Source organism: Dromaius novaehollandiae, chromosome 3 (genome assembly GCF_036370855.1).
Source record: "Dromaius novaehollandiae isolate bDroNov1 chromosome 3, bDroNov1.hap1, whole genome shotgun sequence".
Lineage (NCBI taxonomy): Eukaryota > Metazoa > Chordata > Aves > Casuariiformes > Dromaiidae > Dromaius > Dromaius novaehollandiae.
In genome coordinates this window covers 57,940,662-57,968,063 of record NC_088100.1, presented here as the reverse complement: position 1 = coordinate 57,968,063, position 27,402 = coordinate 57,940,662, and the positions used below count along the sequence as shown (strand labels likewise).

Sequence of the window (27,402 nt, the reverse complement as noted above, 5' to 3'; positions counted from 1 at the left end):
GCTCTTTATAGGGAGAACAGGACTTAGGTTCATAGGTCCCTTTGGTGAGGTATGGTTAAATTAATAAGCAAAATATTATACATCTCATTTTTGGACTGTATTTATTTCTTTGCAGTGAAAGACCAGCATAGTTTTGTACAGCTGCCTAGTGGTGTTATAAGAAACCTTTTCTGTGAAATTTTTTGCTAGTCCCCACCACTGACCATTAAGATAAATCTTTCCTTCTTCTGTTAATTTTCTTTTTTAAAAAAATTTATATTTGACCCTGTCTTTTGTTTAGTTCCTAATCTCCACTTGAGGCACAAATTTGAAATTCAGAGATGACCATATCTTGCATTCTGTGTTCTATTCCTTAAGGAGATTTGACAGGAAGCACTGAGGTGAGCGTGTTCAATCACTCACATAAAAAGAGGAGAAACACTGATGCAACTGTCTCATAAATTAGGCAAGCTACTTAACCAGCTGGAAGCAGGTAAGCATGAGAAGACAGTCAAGGTCTCAAAGGGCTGATGGAATTCCTAGACCCATAATTGTCTTTGTCTAAAAGAGACAAACCTGGAAGTTAGAGGAATTGGTGCTTTGTGACCTGTGGTTTTGGGCTTTGCCTATATTCAACCCTATGACCCTAACAGTTATTGAAGTTTCTAAGGTCACTGAAGAAACTATGGTCTCCATGTGAGAATACTGTACCATAAAGATACTTTAGTGGAGCTGCTACCTGCTTACCTGGTACTGTGATAATCCAGAGAGAAGCTGTTTGTCAGTAATTGGCTGTGGATTCTGCAATATAGCGATGAAGTTATAAAAAGACCTGCCTCAGGAGACATATAGAGGCTCTGTGTGGTAAGAAACAGTAGCCTGGAGACATCCATGGGGAGAAAAGTCCTATGACTAATGTTGCCTGAATGTGGTGAATGTCTGCAGTGGCAGTTTTGCTGATAGAGGCCGAATGAACTGGATGAAATTAATGTGTCCTGGGTGGCATCACTTGCCACCAAGAAAATGTTAGCTTAGCCTGAGTATTGATGGCCATAGGCCTGAGAAATCCCACCATCATCTACTACTTTTGTAGAACAGTTGTGTCAGGCTTCTTACTATGAGACATTTTTGTGTCATGCTGGTCATCTTCTGCCTAAGCAATCATGCTTAGAGTAATTGTACTGCTTCTTTCTGATGGCCCTTGCAAGACAAAGCGATCTGTTGTTATTCATCAGCCTATGTATATAGGAATCCACCTGAAGAATCAAGAATCTGGGTAGTAATTAGAAGGCTTTTACTGGATTAACAGGGCTCAAAATTGTAGCAGGCTGACAGTTCTTCACAGATACGAACTGCCACCATTGCTAGTGCTCTTAAACAAGCAAGGTTAAAACCTCTCGGGGCGAGACGAAGCAGGTCTGTAGAATCAGAGAGAGTTGTTTGCCAGTCTCTTCTGATACATATGTCCTTGCAGCATATTCAGACTGCCAGAGCAGGACAGTGGTAGCTGCCTGAGAAATCTTAGAGGGATATTTTGTTCCAGTGTTTCTTTTGTCAGATGATTTCTAAAGCTAAAGGAATAAATGATAAGTGCAAGGGATTTTTAATAAAGACATTCTGAGCTAGAATACTGAAATAGGGATATCAAGGAGAGAAACTTCATCTCAACCTCAATCACAGAATCAATCTGACGTTATAAAGATTCAGGAGATGTTTGAAAATCTGGAAGACAAAAGATCAAATCTGTGAATGCTAGGTTTTCCAGAGGGAAAAGAAAGAGAAAAGAGGCTGTCATTTTATAAACAGCTTTTAAAGGAAACCTTTACAATCAAGTATCGGTGTGCGTGTTTTTGCATTAAAAAGGCAAATCCTTCTGCTGACAAGTCACCAAGAATAGTGATAATAGACTTTTTGATCTTCCAGAATAAGAAGAAGGTTTTAAAATTTGCCAGAGAAGAGAAGTAGACTAGATATTAATCAGTAAATTAGCTGGGTTTTATTGCTAAAATCTGACCAAAGAACTGCTATTCTGGCTATAGGTCAATTTTTTTCAGCGGCAGTAGAATCACGCTCATGTCAAGTATCCTCTTTCCTGTCTTTCTTCTGGTTCTTCCTTGGAGGACTTGGGCAGCCAGTTTATTTCTCCACTGTGCTGAATTCATGTAATAGCTTTGCTCCCCTTTTTATTAGGATATTCTTCAGAACATTCTCTCTTCGTAAAATTAGCGTGTGAGCTTCACAGCAGCCAAAGATTAAACATAGAAAGCATAGAAGGAGGTGCTGTGTTCCAGAGACAGCTTTCCTTGGCCACTGTAGGGAACACAAGGGCTCCAACTTTAGATCATCTTAAAGGGGTAGGTGGATAACACAGAAAATTCCGAATCCTGCATTTTCTTTGCCTTTGTCCAGGGTCAGAATTGCCAGGGAAAAAAGAAGAGTGCCAGCCTCCTCTTGCATATCTTGCATATCCATATTGCACGTGTGTCATGTTCTTTTGGTTTTGCTTTTTGGCACTCATACTTTCTAAGCATATTTTCTAATAGAATTAAGTTTGGTTCTTTAGTTCTGAACTTAACAACTGGGTTTTCTCTCAGCAATGTGTGAGGTAGGCTACTGATCAGGTGCTAACAGCAGTCATCTATTGTAGCAACTAGTAAAATTGCAATTGCGACTGGAATTCCTCCACCTTAATGGCACTATATTATGTAGCTGTCAGAACACCCAGGCACAGAATTTCTATCACTGCTGGCTCATTCTGAACAGCCTCAAAATTTGCTTTTCTATTCTCTACATAAAATAAGTGTGGACAGTATAAAGAACAAGCCATATATTTTTAATTTTGCTTGACTGGCTGTGAATGCAAAAATAGCAGCTTGATTTGAAAGGAGAACCTTTAAAAACTCTTTCAAGACTAAAGTGTTCATATGAATCACTGTGTTAATTATACAGCCCAAAAATTATGCAAATAATCTTTATAGTGGTGAATTAATCAATGTTAATCACTTGAAAAATAGCGTTTAAGTGGTTTTTTTCTTTTTTTGTAAAAATGTGTCAAAGTATTTAAAATTCTCATGGTGAGCTTACATTTTTATAGTCCTGTTTTATTACTTTCTAATAGTGACAGATGAGTACTCCCTATGTTATTTTGGTGTTGAGCAACAGACACAGTAGGTGGTTGCAGGTGTAAACTTCTTACACTGGGTTCCAGATTCTTGCAAAGGTTTATAAAATAATAATGTTGATTTCACATCTTAATATTTTATTTCAGATGCCTTTGGCACAACAGAAATTGCCCTAATTGAAATGCAGAAAGTACATTAACTGAGTGAGACACATCCAAATGAGGTACTTGACCTCTTCTTTTGAGTTATGGGCATAAATTGCTGTCTAATCTGAAAATATGGCTGAAAACAGTTCTCAAGACAGGGGAATGGGAATGCACTTGGATCAGGCTTTTCATTCATAAATCGTTTGACATACTCAGATCTATCTACTTGTCCCCAAAGTGCATTTATTTCAAATTCTTGCTCTGGTGGAAGTTAGCACAAATCTAGAAAGTGAGATGAGCAGCTCTAGATACTCACTGTGCCCCTCTCAGCTCTACTGTAGCAGTAGATCTGCTCTTTCAGATGCCTGTAGCCACATGTCTTATACAGACCCAGGAACCACAACACTCCTACTATTCCAGCTGGGGCTATATATGCTTCTACATTTGGGCCCCTGCCTGAACTCTGAAGTCCCAGAATTTTCCACTGTTTTCACTCAAGATTTACATAGCCCAAATTCTAAACAGCTAGCCATTGCAAGGCAGCATCCCCTTCTTAGCCTGGATTTTAACAGCATGCATGATCTAATGCTCTGCCTAGACAGTCAGGCAGATCCCCACAGTTAACTAAGGCTTAGGTGCTGGCTACATGCAACACCTTGGGATCAAGCCAAGACCTAAATGAAAATGATTAATGTAAAATTACCGCAAAAACTGAATCTTCTTTAGAAATTCCATGGAAATGTATTTGATGTATGTAGGGAGGAATGTATCTTACACACTGAAGTTCATTCCTATCAGTAACTATGATGAGATATGCTTCTGTCACTGTGTGAGGCTACTAGCTAACACTCTACCGTGTGTGGAAAAGAGGGTTTTGTACAGTGTAATGGTAATGGTCCAAAGAAGCATAAAACAAACACATATGAAGTTTATAAAAATAAACTGAAATCAGAGCACCAATGTGTTGATAGTCTCGATTATGGAAATAAATTTCACTTTTACAGAGACAGCAAGGTTCACAGCTAAATGTACTAAAAAAATTACATGTTCTTTACGTTGAAAATATCAAATAATCAAAAACTAGACCTTCTGCAAAACGTGTGGCTACTACTAAACATTTACTCATGCATTCATTTCATAAGCTGATTCAAATTCTCTGTCATTTTGTGAGATTACAAGATATTTTATGAAGTAATTGAAAATTTGAACCATTTAATAAAATGATTGTTTTTCAATACAAACATAACATATATATGCCATCAATTAAGTTCTTACATTTGCAATTATTGATTGCATATGTGATAAAAGTACACATGCAATATGAGTACATAACTTGCATTTTGTTTTTAAAATTTCCTGTAGTTCTCATTTGCTTTAACTGAGAACCTTGACGCTCTGAAAATTAGACTCTAATTGAAAGGCTTTGGTCAGGACCCCTTCTGTAATGCATGAGTAACAGGTGATAAAAAGCTTATTCCATGCATGCTCTAGCAGGAAAGAAACTATTTTCTTTGAAATATTCTTGTACTTCTTGATGATTTTTGTTTGATGAATCACTGAGATGGTTAAACTTTTAAAGGGGTGCATAATTTGTTACTCTGGTGCTGTCCCATTTGGAAGCAGAAGAATGCAGAAACAATCTCTTTCATGAATTGCTTCTCCAAACAGAACGGATATTTACCAGAAATAACTTCCATAGGCAGACGGTCCACATGTGGCATCACACACATATCATGGGAAGCAGGTATGCTTTTCCACAACTGAAGGAAATAGAATTTGTTTTTCATACTTTATAATGTCCTTTTTATTTTTCCTCCCAATGATGATTCATTGCTGGTGTGCAAATGAAGACGTGTTTTATACGTACCTGGCAACATTACCACTACCACAGGGTGGATTTATCTAGCATAAACTTTGAGACTTCTCTTTTCTTCCTTTTTTTTCTTCTTTTTTTTCTTCCTTTCTTTTCTTCCTTTTTTCTTCCTTTTTTCTTCCTTTTTTCCTCTTCTTTTTCCTCCTCTTTTTCTCCCTTTTTTCTCCCTTTTTTTCCTCCTCTTTTTTCCTCCCTTTTTCCTCCCTTTTTCCTCCCTTTTTTCCTTCTTTTCCCTCCTTTTCCCTCCTTTTTCCCCCTTTTTTCTTCCCTTTTTTCTTCCCTTTTTTTCTTCCCTTTTTCTTCTAGAGGTACTTAGTTTCAGGATGCAACACCAGACTCTAACTTATCTAGGCCATAGTCTTTGGCAGTGAAAATAAATAGTTTATCAGAAATCTTTCTGAAATATTTTTGATCTTTTTATATGAGTTTCTATTCAGGAAGGAACCTCCATACCTTCGTCTGACTCATCCCTGATCAAAAGGAATAATGTGAAAGAATCTGTAAGTTGGGTTTTACACCTGAAGGTGAAGAAGAGCTTGTAACCTGATGAAATCCCTTGCACTCTGGATTCAGAGATTCTGATAAATGCTAGCAATGAAATCCTAACTGCCCAGCAATGACTGACACAGATGTTATTTTTGCAGATAACAGTCTTATAGTACATGAAGCATTAGTCATATCTTTTAAATAATTCAAGAGAATATTAATATCCTCCAACTGCCTTGCACTTAAGAGTGACAGGTGTGTTTAAATTAACCTCTTGAAGAAAACCCAGACTATTCAAGACATGAACTTACTTCAGGAACACCAGCTCCAAGTGGCTGATCCTCCACTTCTTTTGACACCAATGAAAGTGTTGATACACCTTGCATGGCTAGGCAAGGCAAAAAAGCTTTTGCTTTTTTCCTAATATATATTGACTGAAGTCTTTTAGGAGGAAGAGAAGAATAGAAGCAAATTTATTTCCATGGACACTTATGTTAGTATAGAGTGGATCACAACTGGGAACATTAGTCTGAGTGATTTAAAAAGCCTATAGGACCTTGCTGGTCACTGCCAGGCATGATTGTGCAAATATGCAGGTGCTTTTTAAATAAGAAAATGGTGGAGAAGAAATGATGGAAAGACTGGAGTAAGAAGGACTCAACTGACAAATATTGTAGAGGAAATAGGGTAATGATATGTTCAGAATAGGCTTCTCAAGTGGTGGTGTGGGTCCATAACTCAGACTGTGACGTGCATTTCACTGCTTGGCCTGTTCTGCCTGAGCACAGTACTCCCCCCAGGACTCCACAGAATCCACATTTCCATCAAACACTTCTTTGCAGTATATAGGCTATATTCATGATCCCAAACATTAACTTGAATTTGGTGATGTTCTGGCTGGATGTACTTTAGCCCTGCATTTGTGTAGTTTTGATGCTGTTTTGCTTCTGTTCTTATTGCAAGTGAACCACAGGGTTACTTTCCACCAACTGTCAAGTTTTATTTGTTATCTGTAGAGTAGATAGACAGCATTTTTTTGTTGTTGTTGCTCTGAAATGTGGGGCATAGAAGTATTGTTATATCTGCCTTCTACAGAAATTAAGTAAAACCCTAGTTAACTTTCTTCTTTGAATTGAAAAAAAAAAACCTCTCCCCTCTCGGTTACCTGTCATCTAAGCAAAAGAAACATGACTTTTCCTTGATTATTATAAAGTAGCACTGTTAGATAAAGTGCCATCCAAATATTCAAGGTACAGTTGTTTCACAAAACCTTTCACTACTCATGAGTTTGAGCAGATGTGTTAACTATCCTGCTAGCTGAGGAAAGGGGCAGAACTATAAGTGATCAAAGACAGAAAATCTTTAAGACACCAGGGATATAAAATGGGATTTTTTACCCAAATGCACGCTTCAAAATGTGTCTAGGAACTTAAAATACACAAATAAGATATGATTCTTTGCAAGACCCATAAAATTATCTCAGACAAAATCCTTTATCTTCAGGCCAAATCCCCTTGACACTGAAAACATTTATGTCCGAATCTGGATTGTTTTAACAGTGGCACAACAGTTGAATGCACTAGGCTGCTGCTTGTGGCTGTACAGCCTCTTCACCCCACAGGGAACAACTGCCAACAGTTCCTTGGCAGCTGTAGTTTGTGCCAGTTGTACCAGAGTTGCACACAATTTCCTCAGACCCTGGGAATGCAGCCGTGAACTTCCAAAGTCCCCAATGTCCTTGCCTCATATTCTGAGCTCCATGGCCGTGGCTGAGGATCTCTGACTCTCTGTCTCTGGGGTAATATTTTTATTTTCCTTTAAACAGTGAATTTGGAAAAATTCATTTGGTTGAATTTGACTGAACTGTCCCTTTAAGATTGTTGCACCCTTCTGCATTTGTTTTCTACTATTTCAGGGAAATTAGGGGAGGAGTAAGGAAGAAGTAGCAAGTCTTTTTAGTAACTGCTTTACAGACAAATATTCTTTATGGTTTGCATTAGAAAGTTGACTTTGGACATATGTTGGAGCTTGGAGAGGAATCTAATAAGATTGACAGTGACAAATGGTGACATGCTATTCAAGGCAAATTAATAAATCTGCTATGCCGAGTGATAAAGACATTAATGCTCAAACTTATTTCTCCTTTTAAAAGATCCTTTATTTTTTACACAAACTTTTTCAGTGCAATTGCAGCTGTCAGCACTGACACATTTGAATTTACTAATTCTTTCATTCTATTCACACTCTATAAAGAGACTAAATTGCATAATGAAAAGCTCCCTGTTTAGATTTCTTTTAATAATGATCATAATAACAATAATAATCAAGTGGGTTCTTTACTTGCAATTCTGACTTTGATCAGTCCGAGACCATGGCTAGAATGAGGCAGAAAGAAAGAAGAAACTGAAAGAAAAATTATAGCTATTGTTTAAACAAGCATATTTTTCCTTTCAAACTCTACCTTTTCAGAAATCTGGTCATTGTCATATAATTTCTTTCCTATAGCTGATAACTGCTGGAATATTTTGCCTGCTTTATATTTTTTCTCCTTTTTCCTGTATCTGTCTCTCTATACACTTATGACAAATAACAGATGCCAGTGTTTCCTGGGTATTTTGCATCTTAGGTTTGTGTATTGCTGGGTGGGTGACTGATTTTGTGGCACACAAAGGGTTAATTCAAGCTGGAGCCTTTCATATTTTAGGATTTGAAGAATGATTTTCAGTTGGACATAATTGTGAATTCACTGCCAGGAGCTGATATCTATCCCATCTGTGGAAATGCATAACTCAACCAGATTCTGATGTCCCAGGGCAAAGAGAAACCTTGGAATGGTTAAATTTTTTTTAAAAAAAAGGCATTGAAAAAAGCACAGCAGAGACATGCTATCTGCAGGAACACTCCTAGAGACACTGTCCATACCACCTAGGGGATGTCTAGGATAAGAAGGCCTACCTAAACTTGCAAGTGAGGACAGAGACTTACAACCCTTTTTTGTCTAAGCCTATTTCTACACTACTGCTGTTTTTACAAGGAAATGGTGCTTAGCTTGGAAGTGGTTTTTATATCTCCACACCTTGATCCTGACTATCTGTTTGCAGAAAGGCCTTGACAAGAGCCAAAATCCAGAAGGACCTCCAGAGGTTTTGACTGGGATTAGTTATGAGAGGAATCCTTTGCTAACGTGACTGCGGGAATTCCGCAGTGCCTAAGAGCACACGGTACATAACATACGATATCAAGCAGAAAGATGAGTCATAAAATGGAAAAAAAGATGAGGTTTCCCCTTGGTTGTGAAGGTCAGACTCAGCAGATGATAGTTTCCGACATCCCAAAGAGGGTTCTCATTAGTGAAGATACTTGAAGCGCTACTTTGATCGCATATTTTTTTGAAAGTATTTGGCATGAGAATATGTATTTGTCTTTGGCTTTTAACACAGGTGCAATCAGGCTTTTCTCCAAAATTGCTTTTCTTTCCTTCTGTTTTTGGCAGTATGCTCTACTAGGTAACATATCTGAAGAATTTTATTTTATATGCTGATTTCTATTGAAACTTTTTTTGAGAGAGAGACCTAGACACAAGCTTAAACATATATCAGTGAAAATTTGGAACTAGGTCTGCAATTTGAAGCTCAGAAACAGCTTAGATATTTTGCTATGTCTTTTGTGTGATATATTGCCGAGTCCTGCGAGTTCAGCATAGAAGCTTGGTTTAAATAAAATTTTGAACAAGCAGTCATTTTTTAACAAAAGCTTTCTCTGTTCTCAAGAAAAAGCTTGTCACAGAGTGTACAGTCATCTTTCTTCCAAAGAACATTTTGGCCAGCCAGTACACCAAGTTCATTAGGGTATTAGAACAGATCTCAATCAATATTTCTGGCTGAGGTAATTAATGTTATGTCAGAGCCCATCCATGTCTCTACTAACTAGCTGGCTATTTGTTATGTTATGTACACCATTAACCTTGGACACAGCTTGTCCTGAGGGAAAAGACAATTAACATACACTTTCTGTCATTGCTTCCTAAAAAGGGTCAGATCCGGATATTCCTTCTTTGCTATCATGGAGGTTATCTGTGAGACTGCCTCTGAGAAGTTTCCCAAATATGAATGTAAATTCACAAGGATCGTAATAAAACAATAATAATTAAGGACAGCAAGAATAAAACAAATTAAAGGAACATTACGTAATACAGAACTGCTAAAGTTCATACAAATACAGTCTACATTGATATGCTGTAATAGATGCCCTCCCTGAACCTAGCTCACAGTAATACTGAGTACAGTTAGAGCAAATAAAATTGAAAAAAACACTCCTAAGCAAAGGGTCTGCTGCAGTCTAATTTCCCTCCTTTGACCCTCTCGAATAAAACAAATTAAAGGAACATTACGTAATACAGAACTGCTAAAGCTCATACAAATACAGTCTACATTGATATGCTGTAATAGATGCCCTCCCTGAACCTAGCTCACAGTAATACTGGGTACAGTTAGAGCAAATAAAATTGAAAAAAACACTCCTAAGCAAAGGGTCTGCTGCAGTCTAATTTCCCTCCTTTGACCCTCTCCTCAGTCAGCTTACAAGAAGACAGAGTAGGGAATCTTGTAACATCCTTGCTTCCTGGGATTCAAGTAGTTTTACAATCAGTGAGTCTTCTGATATTAAAAATGGTTCATTATTCAGTAGTACATGCAGGCTGAGGTGACATCAGCAATTTTGCAGCATAATGCCTAATTGGGGGTATTGTCTGTAGTGAGGTGGAATAGTTAGTATCATGGATATTTTCCGTCAAACCTGCTAACTTTCCATCATATAGCTTTGGAGTAATTTCTTCTTGTGAAACCTAACCTATCAAATGTCCCTTAATGAGCTCAGAGTGTCAGCATGATATGACCCTAGTGTGTTTGTCAACTGTCCCCAGGCAGAGGCTGATTTGAATTCAGACTGGTCTGTCTACAGAGACATTTATTAGTTATTCTACATTCATCTGTCAATAGTTCACATTAAATCTACCATGCAGTTTAACTAGTTCTCTTCTACACTTTAAAGAAGAAAATGTTTAAAGGTGCTATGTATTTGACTCTCTTGGTGAAAAATGATGTAGACTGATTTATGAAAATATTTAAACCTCTGATAAGTTTCAACCTAAATCAGAAGTGATACTTAGGTCTTGTTTAGGTCTATCTGTACTTTGAGTATACCTTACTCTGGTCATGATGATGCCAAAAATCTTGCAGCTGTTATTCATTACATTTCAACCTGAATGGAAGAGAATTATTTCAGCGTGTGTAAAGGTCCATAGAAAGTCACAAGCTCTATATCTGTGACTTGTCAGCCTTCATGGGCACCAGAATCTGAATTTCTGCTCCTATTTCTACTGAAGAACGTATGGTCTTACCAGTGGAGCTTAATGAAAGTCACGACTATATGTAACAGCATTCCCGACCCAAAAAAAGGGGGGGAAATGTCTGGTTCAGTGGAAAACAGTCAATGCACCAAAAAAAAAAAAATAGTATTTTTACATATTTCATATGTATCTCGTAGCTCAGTGATGGACATCATTATAATCCCCTCTTTGCTTCTGCATGCACTTTTACTTTCACCAATATCCATAGACTGAGTACTATACATCCTCTCCCTAGCTTTATACCTCCATCCTATATTCAGTTCATACCAGTTGATTGCTGACTGTTTTCTGCCAACAATATACTCCCAGGATTCATCAGATATATCAGACTTAAAGTCAAGATTCCTTTCCCTGACCCTGCTGTGCTGCTGAGCATGTACTGAGATACAAAGCCCTTTTCTTTTGCTTAGTTTGATTTTGTAGGACTGAACTCCTAGAATTCTTCAGTTATGTGTTAGCAGGTAACTTCAAACATTGTTCTGTATTTTCTTGTTGACAGACAGTTTTACTCAATTCCTCAAATGTTTCCTTGAATCAGTATGAAAGTCTCTCCCCTCATTACCTAGCAATTTAACGTGACATATTGTCTTTCTCTCTTCCCTTTTTAACAAGCTCATCATGGCAACCCAGAAATCACCTCATAAAGAATTTGTGTACTCCTACTTTGATTATTTGAACAACACAACTAGTCATTTAAAAGTGGGAGTTAGTAGTAGAGCTTGTCAAATAGTAAATCTCTTACTTTTTCCTAAAATAAAATGTTAAGTTATTGATTTTCCTTGATTCTTTAGTTAGGACTCCGACTTAAATGCAACATTACCTGAGATCAAGGCACATGATCAGATGCAGGCAGCTGCAGTAGCATAAAGCACTTCCTTATTCTGCTGTTCAGATTTTTCTTTTCTACGAGATTGCTACTTTTTCTCTATCCAGGCAGCTAGAGAGTAAAGGGAACATTCATTTTATGATCTTTCAACTGACTTGTATAGCTCAGGAATCTTGTATGAGGAGGGAAAATTAACCTTCTGTTATTACTCTCTCAACCACCACTGAATCCGAGCTCTGATCCTGGGGCAGTTCATTTAAGATGTAGCTTCTGTGGGTGGGAAGAAAGTACCTATTGCTTGCTTGAAGAACAGAGCCAAGAGCGTTTTCATATCATGCCTGAGACCTGATCCGAAGAAAATGAGGAGAAATTGTGTGCATGTCCACGTTTGGATATCTCTTCAAAGAACCAAAGAAAGTTTTTAACTTTTCATTATTGCTATCGTTTGTAACATGAAGGAGGACAGAAAAAGGACATTTTACGAAAAGAGTCAAAATTTCCATCCAGTTAGACAGGGTAGGCTCCCACTCATATGCATTCTGGGTCAGATTCAATATGTAAGCTAGGTCAGAGAATTAACCCAGAGAATTAACTTCTACTCTGTGGGATGAAGAGCTATATAGACTTTGTGCTGGCCTTCTGCATAATTTGAATTTCATAGACTAGTGAGCCAGCTGCTAGACTTCAGATTTTAACAAAACTTCTAACCAGCCCTACACCTAATTTTGAGAATTTCCCTTCCTTAGTCTCCTAAAGAAGAAGCATAACACTCTCTAATTTTTGAAAGTGACATTTATGTTTCAAAGTAAATGTACATACATGCATGTATGCACACAAAATCAGAACTTTGTTTACCAGAGTCTGGCATATTTTTGCAAAGGTCGTGATTGTCTCCAGTAAATATGACATACAGCTCCCCTGACTTTGCCACCTTAAGAGGGAATTATGTAAATCTCAGTACAGTTGCCTAGACCTATGCCTGTTGTAAGATATTTGTGCACATGACAGCTTTAGCCTGCTTTACAGAATGAATGTGTTGCATCTACAGGGGATACAGAGATTAGCAAACAGTTCTCTCTCTGGCCGCTGGGCTGATGTGTGGAAAAATGATGTCCACTTGGATTCTCTCACTTCCTCTGCCCTTATATTTTGGTTTCAGAGTATCAGCCTAGGATTGGGGGTTGAGCAAAAAATAGCAGCAAAGGAAGTAAGGCATGAAGGCAAGAAGGCAGGTGGTAGGAGCTGAAAATAGAAACAGCGAGGGACAGAAAACCGTACACACACAATTAAACAAGCATAGATTTCCATGGTATCAGGAGCTTGCTACGTAGCCAAAAAGCAAAACCAAAATTCAGTCATGGATATTATCCCCAGTTCTCTCCTCTTATATACCCAAACTAAGCCTTTATTATTTCATTTCACTTTGTATGTTAATATCTGTGAAAGCAATCCTAACTTCAAAGTAATGAACTGCTTTGTGCTTGATCCTCTCAGCATCAGCTGAGATGATTTGTCCCACATCTCAAGCAAGTAGCCTGTCTGTGGAACTACAGATGACCCAAAATATTTAATTGTTCATACAAAAGGGAAATGCTCCAGCAGAAAAAAAATGAAGTAATTAAGAAAGACTAGGACTTTGCTTTAGTATCACACAGTTTACCACAGTTTACTAACCACTAAGCTATTGTGGGCTGCTGTTTGTTGACATGCATATGATTCCACAGAACATTTAAGCATTCATAAAACAGCATTTTTTGAAGGAATAAGGCTTTGTCTAAAATGTACTCATCAGCCTCAGTGAAGAGGATCTTCTAAGGAAAACAGGTCTAGGCTAAAGAAGAAAAAAGGGAGGGTTAGAAAGACAAAGAGAACAGCACTGAGTACTGAGCATTGAGCAGCCAGAGTTTTCAGTGCAAAAGATCTGATCAATAGAGGTGAAGGAGAAAAGGGATGGAGTACTGATTCTAAGCTTTGACTAGAAAATGGCTATTAGAGCCATTTTTAACATTTTCAGTCATGCAGCACATTTGAAGTGGCTTAGAGAGAAATTCTGATGGTGACTGATAACTTCTGCTCAGTGAGTCTTCCCTTCTGCATCTTGTGCACTGGATAAGCAGATTCCTTTCTTTATACTTTGCCACAGAGCCAGGTGCTCATATCTCCTGTGGGGAAGATGAGAAGTGCAAATGCCAGCCCATGTAGTGGAGAAGAGCTGACTATAGGTTCCCTACTCAGAACTTTTTAAGATGGCATCTGATTTCATGTGACAATGACGTTTATGTAGAGGCATGCTGGCTCGAGGGCACTTTTTAGTTAATCTCACTTTCAAGCTCTTGCAATAATATTACAACTGTGGAATTACAAGCAATGCAATCAATAGATTGCTCATGTTTTTCATTTATTATTGTTACTTAAATTTTTTTTTTTTACTCTAATATTGGTTAAAGTCTACTTGTTTTCACTTTTACAAAATCTTGTTTACAATCTCTGCTTTTTTAACCAAGTTTGACATTTTCTGTAAATTAGACCTGAAAAAAAATTTTTGATCTTTTTTGTATTACCTTAACACATTTAGATTATATAAACTATTACTACAGCATGCATAAACTATTACTATTTACTTTTTCATCAGTGGTCTTTAGTACTCAGATGAACTTCTCAGGTATGTGTCATCATTACAAATCAAAAGAACCAAAAAATCAAAATGCCAAAAGTTATCAGTTTTATAGGTTTAGAGTGGTGCCTTTATTGGCTCTGTAACTGGGACTAAGAATCAAAGTGGAGAAAATTACCTAAATTTACCCTCCCCCTTAGTTAGTGGTAATCTTCATAGGACCCTCCCCAAGCCAAATAAGGCAGGGAAGAATGTGCTAAGCACTGAGTGTGCTAAGAATAAAACTGAGCTGAGATGGATAAGGTTACTTTGAACTCTATGTTTCATGTTTCCTGACATACACCCCAAAGAACTGTAATTATGCTAGAGAGGCTGCAGGAGCTCTAAACAGTTCTTTCCAGTTCTTTTGCTTTTTGCTGCATTTCCATGCTTTTCTGTCCTGTTCGGAGCTGGGTATTTTTACCTTTTATTTAGCATGCGCAAAGTTCTTAGGATGTTAGAAAAAATGTGCTGAAGATTCACTGTGAGGCATGGCTATTTTTGTAAGAAGCTGATACTTTAGACTGAGCTTTATGCATTGCCTTTGGAAGGCCTTAGGTTGTTCAGGGTGGGCAGGAGTCTGCAGAGGAAACAGAAAGTTCAAGAGGCACACAAAAGAAGAAGGAAACGAATTAGAGAAAGCAAAGGACCTCCCTCCTTTTCATTCTGTGACTTCTGCAAGGGCCAGCAACCCCGAAGCATTATCTAAGCTGCCACAGTATACCTTGACCTTTTTAACAGAGTATCTCTTACCATCATCATTATGGCCGAGATTACAGCAGAAGGTACGGTAACTATTTTCAAATACAATTAACCAAAAATGTTATACTTTGACAGTGTAATTGAGCTAGTGTGTCAATGTGATTTATTGCTCTTAGAAAATAACACTTTTATTGCAGGGTCATTTTATTTTGTTTGTCGGATTGCTTTCTTCTTTTCTTTTCTTTCCTTCCCCCCCCCCCCTTTTCACTCCTGTAACCAGCCTTTCTACTAGTTACTGAAGCTAGATCTTTGTACACCTCTAAAAATAGCATTAGTCTCATAGGCAGAGCAATGCTGCTTAGGCAGTTCCATTAGCATGACACAAGAATGGAAAAATCACATGGTTCCATCCTCAAGTCTTTACTCAGGTAAATCTCTGATAGTCCCTTATAATAGGAGATTTGCCTGAATCAGAATATGTGAGCTTAGCTGGGTGGCCCTGATTTTTCCATGGGAGCATGGAATGTTTGTGAGCTGTAAATAAAATTATTGAAGGGTAAAAGCTATCAGGACTGCAATTCTTATTCAGATAAACTTTCAGGGGAGTCAGTGAAAGTTTTGCTGAAAGTACTCTAGAGATGCACAAGAATGAAAGGCAATTGTATTAGCCAATAAATATATGTTCTAAAATATGAATATTTCATGTACTTTAAGATTTCCTGACCATTCATATTTAAATAACATTTTAGATGCATAACAATATTTTATCAACCACAGTCAGACAGGGAAGATGTTTAAAATGCAACCTTCTTCAAATTTAATATTGAATTTTTTAGTGGAATTTCATGCTAACCTTTTTAATAGTGTGGGTCACTCCACTGTTTATCCAAATTTAATAATGACACTATAAAAAAAAAGGCTTTTAAACAGTGTTCTGAAAGTTATTTTTATTTCACTTGTCAAGGTTATGTGGTGTTTCAGTGTATGAAAGATGTACTTTTCATCTTCCATTTTTCATTGTTAATATTTGTAAAATGATCTGCATTAAGCAATTTTAGAGATGGAACGTCATTGTCTCTCAGAGGATTCAAATTAGGACTATGTCAAACTGCATACAATTCTTGCCTGATGTCCAGTTAGCCACAGTGAAGAGTTGATGTGGGTACAGGTATGTTTTTTTGGTCAGCAGTTGGACGGACCTATAATTCATTTCTGGCAGCAAATACTGCCAAAACAGGTGGCTCAGCCTGACAGCTCTAATTCAAATGCTAGCTACTAGTTTATTTGGATATTTTTAACCTGATTTGCTGGAAATACTGTTTATTTTGTAATTGTTATTAGGAAAATCTGTGAAATTTTATTTGTCTTCCAAAATGTGTGCATTAACACCATCAGTGTCAGGTAAGCTGTGTGGAGGTGCCTCTTGGGAAGTTCTCCATCTTTAGGGAACCCCGATTAAAAATTTAAATTAGCAAGTTTCTTAGCCCAAAATTAATATCAAAAATAGAAGACTTTTCAATAAGTAAATCACTTAGCTACACTGAATATGTCTACAGAGGTGTTCTGTGCTGCTAAATCTTGGATTTGCTCATTGAAAAACAGAAGATAACCCCCCCCTAAAATTGTATATATATGTGTGTGTGTGTGTGTGTGTGTGTATATGTATATATATATGTATGTATATAAAGGAATAAATCAGAAAGTTTGACAATGTCCGTATCGTGCTTACAGGTAAGTGTTCCTTATCTGTCATATTGTGTCTCTTTCACCTTTCTTTTGTCTGTGCAAGGCAATAGAGACTTCAGGTGGTAACAGATATCAGTGCTACAGTAATCTGACCTTCAGCAGGATGGGTCAACATAGCCATAGAATGCAATTTTCTTTCTCTTATATTTGGAAAAGATTTATGGTGGTTGGATGATTTTTAAACTCTGGATCCATGAGATGGAAATTTTATCCATGGCAGAAAACTAAAAATTCAGCCTGGGGCTAATGTTTCACTGCAGATTATTTTCCTCTGGGGCTACTGCTGCAACTCAAAAGGCAGTCTGAAAACTCAAATATAAACTTCGACAAACACATAGCTGGGACATATAGAAAAACAATTAAAATATCTCTTATTTCATACAAGGATTTTTTATTCTTCTTTTTATTCTTTTTTTCTATTACTGCTTCCCAATCTATGATTTGCTGGGGTCTTCATGGCTTTGTTAGGATTAAACTACTTGTTTCTTGTGATAGGTATTCTTACCTCTATTTTATGCTGTCAGCCACACATCAGACAGACTGTCAGACTACTTGCCCCTTGAGATACCACACCTACATGTCAGACAGCAGTGCATGGTGACCAGTGTGCCTGGAGCCATGCTGGCCTTACCGTTGCCATGCCCAGCCTGGCTGCAGATTTAGAGAGCAATGGTCCAGCTCTGGCAGACTGGTACCTTTGATGCAGATCTCAAGATATCTTTTTTCTGATAGCCCATGTCAATATCATGATCTATTCAGAGGCAGAATGCATGGCGATAAAGGGTGCTCTTTCAGTTTGACATCACTGAAATGACAATGACACTAAGTAGCTTGAAAATGTAGCCACTGAGCAATGACCCTGGCCTCTTTTAATTGCAAGTCAAGTGTGCTACCTATGCGTTATCACAGCTACAGGTGGCATTGTTATCAGATACACTAGTGAAGTATACCTGGTGAAAAAGAAAAGATCTGTGAAGATCATAATTTATGCTTGGAAAGCTGGCAGGACTTGGGCCTCCAAGTGATAAATATTTGACAGGAAATTCCAAAGGATTTTCTTCAGCATCCTCCTGTTACATTTAATTGCAACAACAGTCATGTCCGATTAAAATGCTTTTTGGGAAACTGCATAAAATTAAGTACAAATGGAAGCTCAGTACAGATATTAGGTACTCTCTCTTTGCAATACTCTCAGAAATGTTGTTGTTGTTGTTGTTGTTATTATTATTATTTCAGTTGTTATTGAGTGCTCTGTAATAGCCAGGGACTTTATTGTGATCCACCTATGAGCATGCCTAGAAAACCATAGGCATCTAACTCTGCTACTCTGCTGTGTTTATGAACATGAGCACTGGACTGAACTCAATGCCACATGCAGTTAGAACTGCCACCACTGAAATACAAATATAAAAAGCCTGGCATCCCTAAGAAATGTCTTCCACCAATATACAGCTTAATCGGTATGTGCACAATAGCCCCAGCAGGAGCCCTATAGTTGGTCCTTTCTAGTCCAATCTACTGCAGGTCACAGTGCAAGGTTGATGGCTGTCCCCTGGCACTTCATCCTCCCACACATGGCACAATGAACAGAGTCTTAGCTCTGCCTGCTGCAACGCTCTGGAGGTTGTATACCGATCTAATCCTGGGAGGTGAGGAAAGGAGAAAGACGAGGTTTCTATGCCAGCTGTTTGTCTGACACAGCTTATTTCCCCAGTGGAGCAAGAGAGAAGCAGAAGTCAAACAGAAATGTGACAATGAGTCACAGTCTGGTCCTTATTTTGTTGCTGAGAGATATGCAGCTACACATTTCCTCTTTCTCCAAGCAGATTATAAGACTGGCTAGCCTGAAGGCTATACACAGCTTGTCAGTGACAAAATCAAAATTAGCTTCTGGATTTCAGTCCTTTTCTCAGGCTATTTGATAACTATGAAAAGTTTTAAGATGTAAAACATTTCAAAAGGCAGATTTAACATGATCGGTATGCTTGAAGATTAATATACATGAAATTGATAATGTATGAGAAATAACACACAAGAACCAGAGGATAAAATCATAAAGAGTTTATGAGTGCAATGGCCAGAAGCTAACAGCAGGCTTCAGCAGGCAAAAGTTTAGCAAAGTCACATGATAGGCAGGAAGGAGTTTGGTACTTCTCACGGGAATTCATGAATTGCTGCTAGAGGTGCTAGTTCTGCTGACTACAAAAGGGGCCTGGGTGAATAAATTAGATTAGATGATTTATTTTGGTGGCTAAAGTCCCAGTCTTCAGTTATACTGTTTAAATCTTGGGTTAGGAGGTTGCTGTAGAATTTCTTCAAAGCAAATGATTTCATAATATGAAGGGATGTTTTCTTTTCTCCTTTTTCTGGCTTCAAATGTTGATAGGGAAGCAAATTGTATACCTTGATCCATTGGCATATGCCATTTCTGGCAACGATTTTTTGAAAGAGTCGGTCTGTTCATGTTCAAAAGTACCTGGTCAAGTCAATGGCCTAATTATCTAGATAGACAAAGTCAGAAAACCCAGGACTGAAGTAAGTCTTTGATGGGAACAGAAGCTGCAAATTCTCACTTAAATTCCTTGAAACTTGGATTCCCCTGTGCCTGCAGACTGGACACCTGGGCTGGTTATTTTGGCTTAACGGGTTCCCTCGAGGCTGGCCTGCATGTGCTCCCTTAGCCTGCAGATGTAAGCAAGCGCGAGGTAAAAGTTGTTAGCTTAAGTCTGAAGTTTAAAAATTTGTGGCCGTTATTACTCACAGCTGGTACAATATCTATGCATGTTCAGTTGGTATGGAGAAGCTATAACATATCATTAACTTATTCAGCACAGTTGAAAGAAAACTAGCTCTAGACAGCATTTTAAGACTCCCGTCTTAAAACAGGGTCTTAAAACTGCTCTTAAAGCAGAGGTTTAAGCTAGTGCATCATGATGCTAGCCCGTGATGAGTTAGAAGTGTGTGTGCACACAGTTAACGTGTTTACCTATTGTGTGCAAATAGCTGGATTGTAGGTCTGATCATTTATTCACTTTTTTTGAAAGAACCTTGGGCTCATAAGCATTTGGAACAGGTTTTTATGGTTACTTATGTAATAAGAAATGCACTTAAAGGCCTAGCAGTATTTTCAAAGTATTGACACAATTAGTTCCCACTGATTTCAAAATGAAATCTGTGCAACTGGTTAGATTCGTACAAGTGCCTTCAGGTACCTCCAGGTACCCAAAGCCTTGGAAAAAAATCTAGGCTATAAATGTTTTGAGTGTTTTTTTCCCATTGTGTCCAATGAAAACATTGAGTAAGCAGCTGATTCATGCTGCTTTTATGACAAAATTGAGCCTTCAAAATCTGAGCTTCACTCTGAAAAGCAGAAACTGATTTAGTTTAAAGCATGTTTCATAATGCAGCTCTGGCTTCAGTCCAGGATGAACTGAGGACAGAGAAACCGGAGTTAGCCTCTTTGAAGCAGGTCAGCTGCTTGCAGAAATGAAGAAGCTTTCCTTTTCTTTTTGATGCTAACATTGGCTGGTTTCTGCTTTGTTTAAGCAGATTGAACTGGTGGAAATGTTCATTTTACCAGCTTAAATGACTTTTAAAGCAGCAGAGGGTGGATTGTTTTAAATTAAAATGATTGATTGAAAAAACTTTTAAATCACCAATTTTAATCATGATTTAAATCAGCAGACAAGAAACCTGGATTTCAAAACAGCAGTTTTAATCACATTTTTGCATATGTAGACTAGGAAAAGAGAATAGAAAAGAGAAATTGATTTCTATTGGCTGATGAGAAGTGTCATGACTGATGACTGAATATAGTCTTTTTTTCTAAAATTGTGCCTTTTACTCCTAGGGAGAAAGATATCCTAAATGTGTATCTATTAAGCTAGTCTATAGTTCAGTAACCGTTTATCTAGATTCTTAATCTTTACATATTTTTTTTGTATGATGGAAAACGATAAGTGGTGCATTTCTCTTTTACTAGATAATGATTTTATTTTTACTTGTGACTTCTGTCAAGCTTCATTAGGATGGAAATTGGAATTCAATTGAAATGGTACATAACCAGCATTTTAAAATTGTTTATTTGTGTACTATAAATGTACTGGATATACAGCAAAAGTTCATTTTAGATAGAGCATGTTTTGATAAGCTTAGTGATTTATTAAACAAATAGTACTATTTGTAGTTTAGTTTCTGGCCACTGCATCCTACAAGAACATATAACTGATAGAGCTCATTTTCTTTCGCATAATGTTTATTCAAAGATTAAAGAAAGAAAACTTATTTTCTTTTTTTTTAAACCCTAATTACTTCCTGACATAGAATAAGATAGCAATTGAGTTCAAATAGTAGAATTAATTGAAATGAAGAAAATATTTTCTGCGCTTGCAAAGAGCTTATATTGTCAAAAACTGGCTAGCTTAATTTGACTCCATCTGCCTAGCAAGTGATTTCCAATTGCTTAGTGATTTAATTAGCTTTCTTCACAACTTTAATGGCTTGATCATAGCTTTTTGTTTAAATGAAAGTGATTTTAATAGATGGTACTATAAAAATGTAGTCCTTAGCACAAGTTTTCGTAATTTCATATTTAATTTTAAAAAGATGTGTTTGTAAAAGTATTTAAAGAAAACCTCACTTTGTGATTTGATAAGCACCAACAATTTTATTCCATGCCATCTCCCAGTGCAGCATCATTTGATGGGGGCTTATAAAGGAGAAATATCGAAGATTAATATTGAAATGTCTTCAGTAGTTGGAGTGTATAGATGGCTGTAAAACAGCACCAATGATTACATATTTAAAAGGCTTGCACAGTGCTTTACACTAATTTAAAATCAATTCAGCAATGTGGTCAAAGAAAACTTTACAGAGGAATACAGGCTTAATATTCTTCATGCTGTTCTGCTAACAGATCAGACTGACGACAGGGAACATGAAGTAGATGAGTGGATCTGAACTGTAAAGTCATTGCATATAAAGACTTAAAACTATGGCCAACTAGTTATATTGCTTATCCATTTGATCTCTCTGTCATGTTCTCTTTGCAGGTTTAAACATTTTTATTAGAAATTATGATTATTTCATGTTTTGATCTTAGCCTAGTGTCTTTATGTAGATATTACTTTGATGCATTGAGACATGACCATTCAGACTTTAGATCTCTGAATTGGAGTATATTTAAGCAGTGTGTGGTCAAAAGGGTCAAAATATTTAGGGTCTAGGTTTCTTGCTGATATTTACCTATAGCAGAGTTAATTTATGTATGTAAGTTTGTTAGGGGAATTATAAAGCAAATACTTGGCTACCAAATATTTGACTAGCAGTAGAGAGAGAGGTATTGACAGTTAGCAACAGATACACCAAATGACACTGCCAATGTGTCTCGTTCTTTTTTTCATACTCTCTGATACATTTGCTGCTCTATACTACAGTTTTCTCTTCTCTTTTTCTCTTCTCCTCCCTCTTTCAAGATCTAAGATAATACTGCAGTTCAGTAGGCAGGATATGTAACTCTGGTCCCTTCCCTAAGAGCAAAATATAATCAGAAGAACATAGTGAAACACAGAGTAAGCAATTGCATTGCTCTTCAGACTCATTAGATTTGAGGGAAAGAGATGAGCTAATGTAGGGGCTTGTGTAGGATAGAGGAGGCTAAATAAAAAAGCTTTAAGAGAGGATACTGATTTTTTTTTCACCCAAAATTGTCTCATATGCTAAAACTCAGCTATGTGACAATTTCAGTCAAATGAGTTCAGTTGCTTGAATTTATGGTCAGTGCTGGGTTTTGCCCTTAGAAATCAGGATGAAAGAGTCTTCATTTAAAGTCCTGAATAAGCCTCACTTCACTGCTGTGGTTGATTTGGGCTTTTTATAGAATCAGTTCTACAGCGCAGTATGAATTTGTTTCTGGCCTGAAAGTTCTGCTTAGTGCCATATGAAAGCATTTTCCATAAGGAAGGAAAATACAAAATGCAAGGCATAGAAAAAATTTCTCACTGGAGAAGTCTCCTCTTTCTATCTTCAAATATGGTTTTAAAAAATCCTTTACAAATATGTAATGAGTAAAGACCTGCTACTCCCTGTACATGCTTGTGTTCTCACAACTTCAAAAGTATATCTGTACCTTTGCCTGGAGTCAAATTGTCAAAGGCACAATGAATCTAAGCCTTTGTAGGCTCCTTTGGTATGTAAATGAGCTTTTTCTTTTCTATATTCCATTATGTAGATATAAGTTGTGGTTCTTTGTGCATGTCAGGAAGGCTAAATCTTGTTTCAATCTTTGCTAAGAGGTTATTCACAATTGACACAATTACCATGAATATAGTTTTCTGGTAACTATTTTACTGTTTTTATAGACATAATTTAATATAGCTAGTCAAATGTTAAGGTCTTCATTTTGCTTGGACCTTTTCCTCCCATAAAAGTAGGACCTTAATTTTGGCTTCAGATCCAGCAGTGTAACTGCTACTGAAGTCAACTGAAGAGGTAGATGAGCGTATCTGATACAGGATAGAACTTAGCAACCCAAAGAGGCAATGTTACACATGTATGATACAATTTAGGATATATACTTTTCATAGCTACCTGAATTTTTAAACTGTGACTGTATGGTTAAATTAGCATAATTTCAATTGCATTTCTTTTTTAAGAATTTCTTTCAATTCCTCTTCTTCCTAGAGATTTTATTGCATCATAATTCAAGATAAGGGTAAAAACTGTGAGCATTCCACAGCGAGATATACAAAGTTAGATTCACCCCTTTAGATATACCACTACCTTCACTTAATAGTAATCATAGCAAAAAACAAAACAAAACAAAACAAAACAAAACAAAAACAAACAATTAGCTTAACAGGATTCATCAAGATTTTTTTTTTTTACTCTGTAAATACATTTAATAAGGTTATCACTTTACTAAGAGGTGGAGCAGCTCATAAGTACAGGCATTTGTTTTGCAACTAGAGTAGCCCTGTTATCAGACTCCCAAACAGAATTAAGTGAGATATGCACTGTCAGCTATACATTTATCCTAAAATGCACGCCTTGTTCTAGACACTGTAATGCTTTTATTGATTACATAAAAGCTACCTGAAATGCTCTGAAGAATGTAATGTGTTTTATTGTACTGTTAGTAAATCAGATGAAGTGACGAATTTCCAGATCACTAACAGCCAACAACTCTTCTTTCCCAGTCTGGTCTCCCTCTCCCTCCACCTTCCAAAAAATAGTACACTAGGGTCCTCTGCATGGAGACGTACCACCATACCTATTCCCTGGCTTTATCTGAAGTCAGAAATTGATAGATATTATAGTACACCTTTATTATATTTGGCTTGCATGTTGCTTGTAAACTAGAGTCTTCCAGTGAATTCTTGTTGTTTCTGTTAACGATTTATAAAGAAATAATTTAAGAAAGATTAGGAGGGAAACTTTACTAGATGGGTGTTATGCTGGGAAGGAGGGACCTTATCAGTTTTGAAAATCATGTAGAAACTGCTACAAATATAGAGGCACACAGTTTCAGGAAATTCTTTCTGCTTTGCGAGGGCAGCTACAAATATCGATGAGGCTTGAGCACATACTTAAAATTAAATGTGAATTAAATGTGTATAGGCATATACCAGTGGAGTTGGGGAAAGTATGCAATTTTGCCTGAGTTAATGAATTAAGATGATTTCAGTTATACAGGCAAAGCAATCATAGGGGTTAGGTTTTTCTCAAAAACTAATTAGTGGGAAGTTTCTTTTAAAATACATTTGCCATAGTTTCATTTGTTACCCAGTATAGGCTAATGCATTTCACACTGAGAAGTGCTAAAGGCATTCTTAAAGAAAAGATACAAATGACTAAGTTAGTTTTACAACACAGTTGCTATCCACTCTTCAGTGTTTCATGCTAAATGCAGAAAAACAGAAATAATGTTGCTCTGCAAAAGGCTGACAGAACTATAATGCGGTATTGGACCTATTTTTCTTAGATATTTACTGTGGTTCTGCATAGAGATTGGAACTGCGTTGAACTAATCACTTCATGTAATAAGAAATGATCTCTACTTAGATTCTCCAGATAATATTGACTTGTTAAGGTTCTCACTTTCCTTAACATTTTAGAGAATAAAAACATTGTGGTAACAATTTTAAACTTTAATATTCTATTAAAGCAAACAGTGAACTATATAACTCTCTAGCAGTGAATACCTAAATTCTTGAGATTATTTCTAATGAATATCAGTGCTTTTTAGTATTTAGTAGCTTTTATATAAGTCATGTGTTAAATTTTCTGCTTGCTCACTGAATGCTTTTACATGTGTCCTTGAAATGAGAAGTAAAGTTATTACCATTTTGTTAGAGATAGCCAGATCTGGTGTACTTTAGGACTGCAGGGCTTTCTCACTACCCACCCACTACAGCCATTCATGGTGAGCTCTGAGGTTCTGGAGATCCCTCTGGTCCCAGCCTGCTAGATGGGCGCTGCGGCCCCATGTCCAGCAAGTAGGCACTGGTGCTCAGATCTCCCACCCTGCTCATCTGTCCCTCCAACCTGTGCAACTATGCACAAAGCACTTAGCAATTAGGGTTTAAATAAGACTATAGGATAAGCCGTATTGATCAAGAGCTGGACTCAGTCAGACAAATGCTCTGGACAACCACCTGTTTACATGCAATCAGTCCTTCATCCCATTTTCCCACTGTTTTCCCAGACTTGTTCCTCCCCAATCCATTGTGATCCCTCCCTTTCCCCATCTTTGATCCTTCCCCTAATCATCCCATCTCTAACAATAAGAGAATTAGATTTAAAAGATTTTTTAGTCCTTCTGTCTGAAATCATTCCTACTCCGAGCGGGAAAGGTACCAATAGGCTCTTCTCTGTTCTAATTTTGATTTTGATTCTTTTCTCAAGTCTCAGAAATCCTGATATTCTATTTTTTTCCATTGCTGAAATTGTTCATCTTTAATGAGTTTTAATATCATGGCTTCAGATCCTGGAAGACATATGCCTAAATTTAAAGGTAGACATATATCTGCAGGATAAGGCTCACAGTTTTTTCATAATGTGTTCTATGCTGTGATATTGCAAACATTATGCAAAATTCCGGTTAACTCATGTCCGCTCCTCTCTCTATAACCTTGAGCTACTGCAAGAGATATCGAAGGCTTCATTTTATGTTAATTTGCAAATGTCATCAGGCTGTGATCATTTTTTCCCTGTACCTGCAGACTCAACCCCTTTCCCCTTTATTCCTTCAGTAAGCTGTTTAAATTTTCTTGGCATTTCTCAAAGGCAAACACAATGTTGACTTCCAGATGTTCCTTCTTTCCTTGGAAATGCCCAGATAGACGTACATGGATTGCATCTTCTCCTGAAAATAGATGCACATCAGTTCCATTGGAGTAATTCCAGTGTCACCCATATTCCAGTGGAGGAAACAACTGTTTTCCAGGAGAAATTATTTAACTAGCAATGAGAAATACCTTGTAATTACATTATATGTCTGTTTTTTTAGCCCAGCAATCTTTGTTTCAGGCATTTCCTCCTCTCCTTCTCCTGTGCTTGTGCAAATAAACTGCTTATGAATGAACAGGACGTTAGACCTTTCCTCTTGCCCTGAAGGGACCGTGCAAAAAAATTGTACAGAAGTCTGAATTCCTAGTCATGTAGCTACACAGAGCACAACCAAATGGTCATGATTCGTATTATGTTACAATATTAAGAGTTAGAAAGGGACAGTGAAATAAATCTTGTACTAGAAAATCCCTAGAAAATTCCCTCCCTCCTAGATCCTCTTCCTACCCTGCACTGCTCATTTTTCTCATATACCTGGTGAACAGTCTGTAGTCCTCTATGTAATGTGGAGATCAATCTCTAAACTGAAGAAACAGGGATATTTTTCTTTTGCATAGGAAGAGGTATCAAAGATTAAGTTAAAACAAAAATGTGCAATGCGTGTTTAAAAAAAAAATGGAGTGGTCATAAAAACCTGCAAAGTCCTAGCTGCACACTATGTTCCTCTTTTTCCTCTCAGTTCAGGTCTTTTAACATGAGCAATTCCAAAGACATGCCTTTTATTTTAGCATATTTTTTATCTAAGTGAATATTATTAAAACATGAGATACAATGTTAATACAGTTTTAAGTAGAATATACTGTATATTCTGCAGATATAGAGATTGTGGTGTTAAAGACTTCGTGAAGAATTGCACCCTATCTTAAAGTTTCAAATTTTGAAGAATGTTATTGCAAAAGCTTCAGCAAGAATTTTTTTTAAAAGTATAATTTACAATGTCGCCTGAATAGTTTCTGCACTAAACAATATTTTTCAGCTATCCCTAAAGAATATACAAGTGAAAACAATCTTCCCATAGATTCACTAGTTGTAGTGTCAATGAAACCTCAGCTAATGTGTTCATGCTTTTACAGGATATGTGCTCTACACTCATATTCTTGAATATATTGTTCCA

At 37.1% G+C, this 27,402-nt stretch overlaps 1 protein-coding gene across 1 annotated transcript in view; it reads left to right on the top strand.

The window, feature by feature from the left end:
- Positions 1-14,757: 14,757 nt before the first annotated feature.
- TRDN (triadin) overlaps positions 14,758-27,402 on the top strand; it is a 232,219-nt gene continuing 219,574 nt past the window's right edge. Inside the window, exon 1 of the mRNA XM_064508938.1 lies at positions 14,758-15,277. Coding sequence (XP_064365008.1) covers positions 15,256-15,277 — 22 coding nt within the window. The 5' untranslated portion in view covers positions 14,758-15,255. The remainder of the gene's footprint in view (positions 15,278-27,402) is intronic.